Source organism: Rhipicephalus sanguineus, chromosome 11 (assembly GCF_013339695.2).
Source record: "Rhipicephalus sanguineus isolate Rsan-2018 chromosome 11, BIME_Rsan_1.4, whole genome shotgun sequence".
Lineage (NCBI taxonomy): Eukaryota > Metazoa > Arthropoda > Arachnida > Ixodida > Ixodidae > Rhipicephalus > Rhipicephalus sanguineus.
Window position 1 is genome coordinate 49,545,595 of NC_051186.1, and position 13,711 is coordinate 49,559,305.

The window sequence follows — 13,711 nt, forward strand, 5'->3', positions numbered from 1 at the left end:
GGCAGATAATGACTGTAGTTAAACTATAGTGTAGTCAGACTTGTCTACACTCTATTCTCTCGTTTGCGCGAGCTTTGTTCCCATAAGTTTCGAACTAATGTTGCTTTAGCTGACGATAACTTGAAAAAAAGAAATTGAAGGCCTCGAATTTCTTCTTGTTGAAGGCAGCAAAAACTTCTTGCACTAAAACAAATCTTGTGTGCCGTTTCTCGTGTCCGTCTGAGAATTTGTACTGCTTTGTTGTCTTCCGTATCATTCAACGTAACACGTAACAACGTAACAAAGCTGGGCAAGTTCCGCTGATCTGTGACCTTGTGCAAAAATGAAGATGGTGCTTTTTTTTTTCTTTCTTTTTGTGCACCTTTCGAGCTTCCCTCTGAAGAAAAATAAGCCGGAGGTTTTAAGGACATGCATTTTACAAGGGATATTGCACCAGACAGGATTCAGGAGGTCTACGTAGTCGCGTGGTGATTGATTGACCACGTGTTTGTCAGAAGTCTTGGAAGTGTTAAACGTGTATTCATTTGCTACATCGTGCTCTCCAGGACACGCTTCCGCTAACAGTGCTTCCTCCAAACGTTGTTTTATCTACATCACTTACTACGAGGCAATGTGATCCAACTTGTGTGTTTGCATTTTATCTTCAGTCGTTTAGGATGGCACGAGACACTTAATTGTACCACCAGGCAGTGTCCTAAAAGAACACGCCCGAGCTGCTTTCACCGAGCAGCCAGAGACAGCAGAAAACCCTTGTGCAAGCGCAGGTCGTGCATAAAATAATGGCTGCCCTGAACGCCTTCAGGACAATGTAGCAACAGATGCTGATAGGCTAATGAGCAATGGAACAATACCTGCTTTCCCATGTCTGTTGGTGCATTCTTCTGAAAATGCATCATTTGCATTATTATCTTCCCTGCAGGCTGAATGAGATGCTACCTTTGTATACATCTTTTCACAGATGGCTCCCTGGATGCCGCCATAATCCTCTATGGGCTGCGCTAAATTGGTGTGAACCCCCTCCCAAAATGCACTGCCAAGGCTGTGACGTTAGCCTTTGTACTCCTGTGCGCAGCCCAGCATGGCGGTGTTTTTTCTCTTCTGTGAAAAGGTCTATATTCAGTGAAAAGCTCTCCGACTAGTACTTTAAATGCCTAGCGGTATTGACACGAATTTTCGAAGGCAAGTTTACTCTGCCATACAAATTTCCTGTGTACAGAGACGGCTCTGCACAAGTGTGAAACTCGGTAAATGCTGATATTTTATTTTTACATTAAAGTCCATTTCCGCATGGTGCACCTACTGCCATCAACACTAGCGCGACTTTGCGCACCAGTATGGCTAGTTGTGATGACGTCGGGCACCAAAACGATTAAAAATGGCAGCTTGTGCATCACCAACGGAGCGGCCGTGGAAACGTCGCGCTCCGTTGCGTGAGCACGTGACGAAAAGCTCATACCATATTGTGACGTCAGGGTATAGTAGGAACCGAAGCTAGCTTTTAAAACATGTAATTATTTTGTCAGGGTGCACTCACACTTGCCAATACTTTTTCTAGGCTCTTGAGACCTTTCATTTGACGCAAAAAAAAAAAAAAAACGGAAAATTTTCGTATCGGTACTGTTTTAACAGTTACCAAGTTGACTGCGAATAATACAATGCAGGCTATCCAATTTGTATTTGAAGTTTTGGATATCAATGTGAACAGTGGAGTGCCTTTAATTTCTAACGAACACAGCTGACATTGCCAGCTGACAGTCGGGAGATTACTGAAAAATGTTCGTGAAAAGGGAGCTAATGTTTTGCTTTGAAGTTCAGTGCAAGCAGATCAGGATCTGCAGCACCTAGCAGTGCCATAAGAGGTAGTCTTCCATATTTTAATGGATCCCAACCCAGATTTCGATCGCTGGTGACGTGTTACTTGTTCAGAATTTTTCAATAACGATAGCGCCAATGATGGCACTAATTTTCTACAAATAGTGACAAAGAAAATTTTTTACATGCAGTGAACTCCACATAAACAAAACTTGCTTGAAACGAAACAATGGCATGCATCTGTTTCAACTTTCATTGGGCACTCATAGGTATGATGTCACAAAACTTGCGTTAAACGAAACCTCATTGTTTTGTTAACATCGCTCAAACACATCTTCAAACAAAGCTGCCACCTACCTCATCAGCAACTGCGGCGCAGGAAATGTCAGAAGAACGTGCCAAATGGCGAGGCCATAGCATTGACGTACGGCACCCAACCATCAAAACTTTTACTGCGTCGTTAGCTAGTATTACGCGCACACACAGTGCACATAATGGAGTGCTGTGGGTTGTGAGACACATCGTAGTGGAGTGGTTCAGCTCCAATTTCATAATCTGGGGTTCTCTGCTGTGCATTCCAAGCACGGTGCAGACATTTTTTTTGCATGCAGCCACTGTAAGAATGCCACCCACTGTAGTAACGGATCAAACCCGCGACCCGGGACGCGGTGGCGCAACGCCACCACTGGTCGAGCAAATGGTAGGGAAGAGGAACGGCATGGTATCTTCCAACTTTATTTTTTTTTTTTTTACAATCATGAATAATTAACAAATGTGAGCAGTGAAATACATGTGGGGAAACAATTCAGCACGCAGACTGGACAGGGTGCTAGGGACATTACTTACACTATGTACAGAGGGTAAAAAAAGGTATTCCGACGAACTGTATAATGTACAAGACGCAACAGGACAATAAATAACAAGCGTTATATAGACAAATCCTTGTTCTTGTTGTTTACAGCTATGGCTCCATGGAACCACGTGAAATTGTATATGCATCTTAATTCAAGCAATCAATACTTTCACACAGCTAAGAAAACAATTTCTACATTGCTTCCACTAACGAACCGTGTATCAAAAGCAATTTCTTTTTTTGCACTCGGCACGTAGCCACAACGCGGCTCCTTGCCGGAACCGTTTCCTCAACTCTTTGCCGCGCCAACTTACATTCCACAAAGTTTTGCAAGCAGAGCACAGGCACATTCAATATACAATGAAATAAAACGCGCAGATAGGTAATCTTGTTTAACTATACACACGATAACGAAATAGTTGAGCTAGCGACAACTCTTTAAAAGATGGACATTCGTGAGCAAAGTGTGTCACCACAAGCTCTTATACTACCACCGATTAAAATAAAATAAAAAAAAATAAGTCGGGTAAACGCACGAGGACGTTGAGGAGCTCTGAGCAAATGGTTCGTGCCAACAGCAGGCCCTCAATCTATTTTTCATTTTAAAAGAAACAATGAAGCGAACAGAGTAGGTTGAGCAGTATTAACGTAAAATGTGGTTTTACAATATAAAAGAAGTCACATGTTACCGGGAGATGGGGGCCTGAAAAGTGTGAATAGACGTAAATGAAAGAAGGGTGTCAACACTTGCTTAAATGTTTCCCATCTTCTTGCAGTGATGTAATGAACCTTGAACGTATTATTATGTGCCTAGTTCAGCATTCACAAGTAAAAACTGGCCAAGTTGTGTTCCAAATGAACAAGAGACCACACTTGCCAAACGGTTGCTACTTTCTCAAAAACCGGAAGAGTTCCCAGAAATTTGAAATTCGCAACATCACGACGACGTATCGAAATCCAAGAAATGCAAGCTTGTTCTTCACGAATTTTCTCTTCTCGCAATGAATATTTCAATGCACTAGCAAGGAGCTCACTACAGTAAGTGCATTACGATTACCGTTCCCACCACTAGAAAATACAGTTCTCAAAGAATTGATTAGTCTGAAACCAAAGCACGTTTTTCTGTTCAGCATCCTCCTGAAGAGCCGTGTGCTCGCGTGCACTATCAGCTCTACCCAGCTAGCGGACAACCGCAGTCGTCGTCATGTCACGAAATGGTGAGCGTGAAATGTGGTGGCGAAAGCTAGCAACACTTTGGCTCACTCTTATTACACGTTTCGGTGTCTCATTGAGTAGATCTTCCGTCCTTCTCTATTAATAAGTGAAATTGGACACAAAGCAAAATAATGCGCATTTCGTCTGCATCCTTGTTAGAAGATCTCCACCACGTTAACACGACACAAAACTTCATCGGTATGGTCGCAACTCAGGTTTACGTTAATCGAAGCACACTTTTTTTTATCTACGCGCTTGAGCAGGATAGCACTGTTACTTCTTCGTCTTGTGCATGCATTTATGAAATGGTCCTGCAGCACCTCTCAAAGTTAGCACTGTCAAATGACCTTATTAATGGTCACCGTTGCCTCGTGAATCTCAGAACTAAGTATTTTTCCAAATCCGTCAAGCGCAAGCATAGTTGGTGAAATCGGCAAACACCTGTCATGCTCGCCTGCTGCGTAATTTACCGAGGGGAGAGCAAACAATGTCTTGTTGTATTTGACATGAAACAGTAAATTCCTCGCCACATGCAGTGCAATATTATTTGGCTCGCACGTTTGCAGGAGCCTTGACTGCAGATCGGCAATGTTTCCGACTACGTTCGAGAAAGTGTTGCGGTGCACCTTTAAAGAAAGTCCTCTGGTGACTGGTCCTTTGACACTATAAACGCCCGAGACGTGTTACATATCCAACACTGAACCAGATCGCGCTTACAATGAGGAACTTGAGGGCAACCAACAAATGTAAGCTAATAACATCCGTTTCATTAGCAAAGAATAGTTTTCGCCACAAAAACTCTTCAGTGCACTTCAGTCATTAAGTGTGGCTTGGCAAGCCCAACTGGAGTAGTATCTTGACTGATCATTTCTTTTTCACATTCTGTTTCTGTCATTCCAGAAAATTTTGTGTCCGTTCCAATAGCGCAAGAAGCGGACAACTGCAGAAAATGAAAACATTCCATATTCTTAAGAAATCATTTCCGTACCATTAACGATGTAGACACTGCACCTCAATAAAAACAAACATATACGAAGAGTGCACCAAGGAGTTGCCAGGAATCACCAAGAATGGAGGCAGGGAGTTCCAATTCAGTGTCAGACTCTAGGACCTATCTCATCTAGGTAGTATACTCCATTTCAAAATAATGGTCATATATATATATATATATATATATATATATATATATATATATATATATATATATATATATATATATATATATTAACAGACTACCAATTCTCAAAAAAAGATGGATAATTTTGCAAAACAGGTCCACAGAGTCATTGTTCACAGTACAGTTGAGGATCCACTGGCAATTTTTTAACGACGATTAACTGATTTAAATAACTCATTTTCAGCAAGATGCTATTTAATGCTTATTCATAAACCGAAATAGAGCTGTCAAAATTACACAAAAGACAAGGCACGTAGCTTTATTCCAAGGGAGGTGGGGGGTAAGTTTTCCACCTTTGTGTGGGTGTACTACATACTCCCTCCCCCTCTTGGCTATGGCGGTAATAAAACATAAAAACCATATGACTATACTCCGCTTCACATATAGCATGAAACGCTCAAAGGCTAGAGAGGCTTTTTTTGCCATTTCCATCCACAATCAAGAAGTGTTACTTACTTTAATGTAACAAAGTGATCTGGACAGATGCATAGTATATCGGGCAGGCCTGTGCTACATAATTCAATGTAAAGTCAAGCCTCTTACTTTTACGTCAGTAGTTATGACGTACTCATCAGACGAAAGGAATCGGAGATAGAGCTTATTCACCGTCAAAACGATCGGAACAATGAGTTTCTGCGATAAGCAGTCGCAGCGAGTCATTCTGGGGAGGTTATTTGAGGCACACTTAAGTAGGGAGCTTCCAAATAAATTTTGACCACCTGGGGTTTCTTTAACGTGAACATGTACTATCGCGCTCAGTATGAGCTACATCACGCGAGCGCGTGGGCGAGCGCTCTGCAAGGTTGTACAGTTGCGCCGATTATGGCATATTTTCAAGTTATTGGGAGAGAGTTAGGCTGTCCCTGCGAGTGCGCATCGCCCCCACTTGCTTGCTTTCACCCTCGAAGTTATCATTTTCGCAGCTGATATCACCGCAGGGCAAAACGAGAGCAAGGGTGAAAGCAAGTGGAGGAGACGCGCGCTCGCAGGCACAGCCACACTCTCTCCCAATAACTCAAAAATATGCCATGATAGGCGCAACTGCACAACCTTGCAGGGCGTTCGGCCACGCGCTCGCGTAATGTAGCTCATACTGAGCGCGATAGTATATAGCATGTGGGTGTTTCCGCATTTCGACCCTGTTGAGATGCGGCCGCCGTGGTCGGCAATCGAACCCACATCTTCAAACTTATCAGAACAACGGCTCGGGGCCCCTAAGCCAGCACAGCGTTTTGTGCATCATTTACGCTCGTGACAAGAAAAAAACGCGTTGCCTATGGAAAGCGCAAACACACTGCAAGCGGCGTGCAGTTTGACGTAAACTTTCACCAAAAAAAGTTGTAGTCATAATGCATGAATACAATTCATTTTGTAGAAAATATTACAGATTTGAGAACTGGGCCACAAAACACCCGAAGAGAGATCCGCGAGGCTGCAGAACTTGCGTAGCATCTGCAATGTTGCTTGCTATGTGCGAAACGGAGTATACCCAGCTACAGGTACCATTGAAGTCACAAATGGTTTAAAAGACAAATGCATTTTCAGCCATATGTGCATGTTCAATATGCAAAAATAAAAGCCAGTAAAATAAATTATCATGCATTTTTACAATTTTCAGTTAAGAAAAACCCTTCGAAGTGCTGCCGCCATTAATTTCCTCAGTGATCTTATCAGTCATACAGAAACAGCAATGTCAATCATGGTGCAACGTTCAAGTGTTAGAAGTTGGCCAAGAACATGAGAATGTCGTGCTGAATCGCAAAAGTGGTCACGTGCGCCTGGTTACCGAGCGATTCAACCAAGCAGACAACAGTTTGGGCTGATATTTTGTAGACTTGCCTCTTGCCACACTAACAAATTAGCATTCTTCGACACTCGTCAGAGCAACGAGTCGTCCACGTTATCACCGGAATCAACCAGTTGGTTGTGAGCTGCGGATGGTATGACTGGCGTAGAGCACAGTAGAAAGGAATTCCTACAGAATGGCAGCCCAGACTGTCAGCACTCGATTCACCGGAGACTTGTTCTAGAAAAAGTGTGACGCGTGCACAGACATCACCGGAACAAAGTGTGCAGACACCACCGGAACTTTTATGCCCCGACACTGTGACTAACACAAAAAAACTGAAAAAATCAATATGCATGTTAACACGTAGCATGACGCACCTATTTTTTTTAGAAGCTCGGTGCACGACATTTGGAATAGCCGCACTTAAGTTATTACATGGACAGTGGGGTACCCAATATGTGCCACAAATTTTCAGAACCTTGCCAAAATGTGGTGAACTGGTGGCAGCAATGGAACTTTCTCCACACGATGACAGCGCTAAAATACATATTCACCTTTACAGGTTCTCTTGCTTTCTTTTTTCCTCAAACATACCCAGCACAATATCAATTTCACGGCCACTACATTATATAAGGTTTCTAAAATGAACTACATATAAAGTTAAATTGATCTTTTTTTCCATTTCACGTTTGCCGTTTCAAAGCGTAAAGTTGGCACCTGTAACTGTGGAAGGCACCTGCGGAGAATGTAAAATATTGTTCGATAGCTCGTACACTGGCCCAAAAAAGGATTCAGACGAGCTGTTGCATGGTAACAGATCTTCAAAACGAGCAGTCCTGTCGTGCGAGGCAAGTGCTCGCCAACTCGACATCTTCTGGCTAAAGGAAACGACGTGAAACTTGGCAGACAGGTGCTCTCCTGTCCCCACTGCCTCATCTGTGGTCCTGTCAATTCCCACTCCCGTTTCCTTTAGTGTAATATGCAGGGTCTGTCCGTGAAGTAACGAGACTGGGTCTGGTAAAAAGGACTTGACCGATCCGATCAGTACGTATTATTTAAAATTTTCAAAATTGTTTCCTTGGGCGATACAACACGATTCCGATGCTGCTATATCAGGGCTGCATCAGCCCTGATGCAATCCCAGTGAACTTATTCCTGTTCCCAAAGCTCAAGAGAAGCCAGAAAAGTAACCGTTTCGACAGTGTTTCCACCATCCAATGGGCTGTCGCAGAGTCTCCGAGAGAGGTCGTAGCAACTGACTTTCAGGGAACCTTTGCAACAATGGAATTGCATTGTAATTGGTGCATTGATGCCCAAGGAAACTATCTTGAAGAAGTTAAATAATATGTACGGATTGGATCAATAAATTTATTTTTACCAGACCCAGTTTCATTACTTTACGGACGGACCCCGTATGCCTTTGCCAACTGGTCCAAGATGCTAACCTCCTAAAGTTCGCTTCTAGGCAACGTTTGTATCATCAACTGAACTATGGTCACCTGCAAACGGTGACTGGCTGAACCTAACTAGCACAACGTCATTGTCCGGACCTTCGGAGCTGTACGCAACAACGACGTCAACCAACGTCTGGGTTTATGTGGCAGCCGTTAAGCGCGGAGGCACCCAGAAGCCCGTATCCACGGCCGGTGCCCGGCCCAAAGTCCTGCACCGTGGTGCCCCCATCCTCGATCTGGCGCACCCGCACCCTCTGCTTGTAGTGGTACTCGCGCAGGTAGCTCTTGAGGCTGCGTGGCAGTGGCAGCTTGGCAGCGCCGTCGTACGCGATGCAGGAGCAGATGACCGCGCGTGCCAAGTGCTGCAGCGAGAAGACAAAAGTCCGGTGCAGGGGCCGCGTGAGCATGGGCTCGAAGTACATGCAGCACGACGGGTCCTTGTAGTGCTCAACGAGCCCGCACACGGTGCGCGACGAGAACACGCCCGGGTCGTGCGAGTCGAAGCTGAATCGGTGGTTCCACTGCTCGACGCGAGCGTGCAGCGAGCGGCCGTACCGCCGGAAGCTCACCGAGAACAGGTACTCCTCCTGGGCCGAGTCACGGAGCAGGAAGGTGCCCTCGGGCTTGTTCTCCAGCAGCCGCTCGGCCTCGTACCGGTCCATCTTGCCCCAGTAGAAGCCGCACGAGGTGATGCCCAGAAGGTCGGGAACCAGGCAGTGCATGTAGTCGACCTGGGTGTGGACCTGCGGTGCCACGTCCCAGATCTGGCTGAGGACCTCCCACGGAAGGGAGAGGCTCTCGGGGTTGCCGCCACTGGCGAAGCTGAGTTGGTTGCGAAGAGCGAGGGCTAGTTCGGGAAGGTGTTGTTGAAGAGGCTGTGGAGAGGGTACCGCCGCAGCCCTCGGCTGTTCCTCGGAGGAAGAAGAGCACGAAGAAGAGGTTGAAGGTCGACCGTCGCTACGGAATCCGGGGGGAGGGTCGACTCCCTCTTCAATTTCGCGGGCTCGCTCCTTGCGAGCCCTCTCGTCCCAGTCGTCCACCTGGTACTCGTCGCCTCGGTACTTGCCGTCCGGGTTGCAGGCGAACTTGCCATGACTGCGCGGCGGCGTCACCCGCACGGTGGCGTCGGTGTCGACGCTTCGCTCCTCGGTACGGCGGTACCCGGTGCAGATGCATATCGGACAGCCCGTAGGGTGGTCGCTGGCGACGGGATCAGTGGCAGACGACGCCGTGCGTCGCGATCTACATCCGAGCTTGAAACCCCAACCGCCTTTCCGCGCCGGCTTGCAATCGCGGGACGAAGGCTGTTCATTGGTGGAAGCGGCGGCACCCGCCGATGACGACGTCGTCGCGTTCTTGCTTCGACGACGGCCGAACGTCAGGGTCCTCAACTTCTGTCGCACTCCAGCGGGCGTCTTCTCCTCGGTCTGAGTCGCGGCCGAAGCGCTGGAGCCCTCGGCAGCGTCGGCGTCGCCGTGCTGTCCGCAGTCGGCCTCCGGACATCGGACGCCGTCCGTCGGATCCGTGTCCGAGCTGGACATATTTTGGTCTCCCCGTCCTAGACGGACATCGCTAGTCACACGTTCCCGCGAACGTCTACACGCCTCAGAAGCTGCGTCATCTGAAACGGTACAAACGAGAGGGCCGCACGGAGCACCTATCAGAAACGCGATAGCGCGTACGTACGCGATCACGTCAAAAGATTCGTCAGCGACTCGAGATCCCGAAACGAGTGATTCAATCGCGTCCGTCGAATCCTTTCTATACTTACACACAATGCGAGAACAGAAAGATAGCCGAGAAATACGCGCATGAGGTGGCGCGCATACGCAAAATCCGTCCGTACGTGTCCTTCCATTCACGACAACGAGGAAACAACAAAAAGAAACAAAAACCAAACATACGCGTAAACTAGGCTTAGCGAGCTGCACGGACGAAATTCTCCGGAGATAACGCAAAATAAGAGGCGTCTCGGCGCAATCGCCGTACGGACTTTGTGCGTCCGGGTTCTGTGATGTGGCACGAAAGCGTGAAAAAAACAAAAACGAAAGCGATTTGTAAGAACCCTGCGTGCAACTCCGCGACCTACGCTTCCTGAAACGAAGATCGATAGCGCAAATGTGTGATCGTATTATCCTCCCGAGTAAACCGCAAAACTGGGTCACACGCGCCGTAAAAGCGCAAAGTACGCTACATCGGTAACACGTTCGGCGTAATTGAACCTTCGTTAACTGCTCGTAACTACCACAAAACGAGCCCAATTTGTTCCTGAACAGTTTCACTTTCCTCCTTTTTAACTGCAGGGTGTTTTGCGAGCAAGAATGAGCGCGGTCAACACAGAAACGCCTAGTCAATGCGCTGTCGCGAGAATTCGCAAAATCCTCGTTCTGAAAGGCTGTGTACTCACGTTGACAAAACCGATGTGGTCCTCATGAACACACAACACGGTAAATAACACCAAACACGCACAAGCCAAACCAAAGAGACAACAGCGACAAATGATCGCACACAGGAAATAGCTCTTGTATTTTTGTTTCGCTTTACGTGTGACGTCACAGCTCCGCGAACAGACGTGCACGACCACGGATGTGCACGACGAACAAGCCATAACATAATAAACAAACAAATCACATCGCATGCGCCCGCAGCACTAAAAGCGGCTAATACTCAAACTACAAATATGCGTTTTTTGTTTTATTCTGCCCATCATAAAAACATTTTGGGCTTAGCACCGTGTTGTTTTTACAAATATTTTGTAGTGAGAGTGCAATGATGCTAAAGAAAAAGGAAATCAAATGGCCTTCGGCATAAATATTGTTTCAAGCATGGCGGCTCTACGCGATTTTCGTTTTTGGCAGATTGCCTGATACATCTATAATACATCATCATCATCAGCCTGTCTACGCCCACTGCAGGGCAAAGGCCTCTCCCATGTTCCGCCAATCAACTCGGTCCTGTGCTTTCTGCTGCCACGTTACACCTGCAAACTTCTTAATCTCATCTACCCACCTAATTTTTTGTCTCCCCCTCACGCGTTTGCCATCTCTTGGAATTTAATGACCACCGGTTATCATAAGCGTGCGCAGGGTTGCCCTTCAGGGGGGGCGAAGGTTCGTCGCAGCGGCCCCCCTCCCTATTATGTCAATGTATGCGGCTGCCTTTGCGCCCCCCCTATCGCCCCCCCTACAATGTATAGGGCTGACTTTGCGCCCCCCCTTCTCGCCCCCTTTGCCCCCCCCCCCCCCTGCGCACGCCTATGCCGGTTATCCTGCCGACGTGCTACGTGGTCGGCCCATATCCATTTCTTCTTCTTAATTTCAACTATGATATCCTTAACCCCCGTTTGTTCCCTGACCCACTCTGCTCTCTTCCTGTCTCTTAAGGTTACACCTATCATTTTCCTTTCCATCGCTCGCTGCGTCGTCCTCAATTTAAGTTGAACCCTCTTTGTAAGTCTCCAGGTTTCTGCTCCGTAGGTATAAGTACCGGTAAGATGCAGCTGTTATATACCTTCCTCTTGATAGATAGTGGTAGACTACCATTCATGATTTGATAGTGCTTGCCGAATGAGCCCCATCCCATCCTTATTCTCCTAGTTATTTCACTCTCATGGTTCGGCTCCGCGGTTACGACCTGTCCTAAGTAGACGTACTCCTTTACAACTTCCAGCGTCTCGCCACCTATCGCAAAGCGCTGTTCTCTGCCAAGATTGTTCCACATTACTTTAGTTTTATGCATATTAATTTTCAGACCTACTCTTCTACTTTCCGTATCCAGTTCAGTAATCATGAGCTGTAATTCGTCTCCCGCGTTACTCTATAATCTATAATCTATAATACATCTATAATTAACTTGTCAGACATCTTTTGTTTTATATTTTGCAGATTTAATAAGTACTACTTTATACACTTGAATGGTAATAAGTTTTATTTTATTAAAGTGACGTCATTTTTGTGGGGACGTTGCCATAAAACAAGGTGGATACAGCGGCGATTGGCGCCTGCAATCACTTCCGGCATTTGCAGCGTCATAAAGCATAGCATCTGAGACTTGCAAATAAATATTGATGATGATGGTGTTTATTAGTTTAGAAGTTCTTTTTTTAGTTACAAAAACCCACTCTCACAATATAAAACTATAATAGCTGGTTGAATGTATCAACGTTTTTCTGTTAAATTCTACGATATCGTGCATTAAACAATAACACAAGCACCGAAAACTGCCGAAAACACGTCGCCGTGCGTTGCAAAGCGAAACTTCATTTCTAGACTGGCAACTACGGCAGTGTTTCTTCTTTTTTGCTTATTTCCGGTCTCTATATAAGCCATCGTTTTTGGCGCGGCGCCTCCATAATCTGTACCGTCGGTCAGTCGGCATCTTTGTCGTTGTGTGTTGTGTACGCGTCAAAAAAGAGTGAGCAAACATGTCTGGTCGCGGCAAGGGCGGAAAGGCCAAGGCGAAGGGCAAGTCCCGTTCCTCTCGGGCCGGTCTCCAGTTCCCTGTGGGCCGCATCCACCGGCTTTTGCGCAAGGGCAACTACAGCGAGAGGGTCGGTGCCGGCGCTCCAGTCTACCTCGCCGCTGTCCTGGAGTACCTAGCCGCCGAGGTGCTCGAATTGGCGGGAAACGCTGCCCGAGACAACAAGAAGACCCGTATCATCCCGCGTCACCTTCAACTCGCCATCCGCAACGACGAGGAGCTCAACAAACTCCTCTCCGGAGTCACCATCTCCCAAGGCGGCGTCCTTCCCAACATCCAGGCCGTACTGCTGCCCAAGAAGACGGGACAAACCAGCACCGGCGGCAAGCCTGGCAAGAAAGGAGGCTCCAGCCAGGAGTTTTGAGGACATTTTCTTAGTCATCCCGCTTGTAAAGCCGTCTCTTAGCTAGCCATCGGCTCTGAGCGGCGTCGCGAATCATGTTCATGTTTCATGTTTGAAAGAATCACTTTGGCAGTCGGTGTTTGCTTTGTCGTTAGGCCTAAAGCCGGTCTTTTATTTTGTAGCGGCATTCATTCATGCATTTTATTTTTCCTCGTGCTGTGGTACCTTCCCATTGTCATTGCCTTTCCTCACGGACTTCCTGTAAAGTTCTGTCAAATTGCGAGGTCGCTGAACAAATAAAAGCACTTCGAACTGCTAGTCGTTTGGACTTTGTTTTATTTTGGTGTTACAGAATCGCGCGGCGCAAGATGCCCGTTGCGAGGTTTGTGTTGACATGTGCCGGTAACAAACGTCATTAGGCTCTTCTCGTCAGTGTAGACTGGCTTGAATATTCAACTTGACTTAATTCACGTAAGTACTATTTATACAAATAGCGGGCAGTCAGGAGAAATAGCTGTTGGTATTCGTACGTTTTAAACGTGAAAGGAACATATAACCGAAACGTCAGTTTTCAGCCAACGCCCTAAAG

General features: G+C 46.6%; 3 protein-coding genes across 3 annotated transcripts in view; 1 reads left to right on the forward strand and 2 right to left on the reverse strand.

The window, feature by feature from the left end:
• Positions 1–13,711, reverse strand: part of LOC119374828 (DNA-directed RNA polymerase III subunit RPC6) — a 339,724-nt gene that overhangs the window by 152,126 nt on the left and 173,887 nt on the right. The gene's annotated exons all lie outside the window — the stretch shown is intronic.
• Positions 2,532–10,829, reverse strand: LOC119373914 (suppressor of cytokine signaling 5). The gene is made up of 2 exons (XM_037643980.2): positions 10,708–10,829; positions 2,532–9,921 (listed from the first exon to the last, which is right to left on the reverse strand). Exon 2 carries the CDS (start codon positions 9,839–9,841, stop codon positions 8,423–8,425), a length of 1,419 nt encoding a protein of 472 aa, XP_037499908.1. The 5' UTR covers positions 9,842–9,921; positions 10,708–10,829; the 3' UTR covers positions 2,532–8,422.
• On the forward strand, positions 12,640–13,440 carry LOC119374585 (histone H2A). Its single transcript, XM_037644747.2, has one exon. It carries the CDS (start codon positions 12,724–12,726, stop codon positions 13,141–13,143), a length of 420 nt encoding a protein of 139 aa, XP_037500675.1. The 5' UTR covers positions 12,640–12,723; the 3' UTR covers positions 13,144–13,440.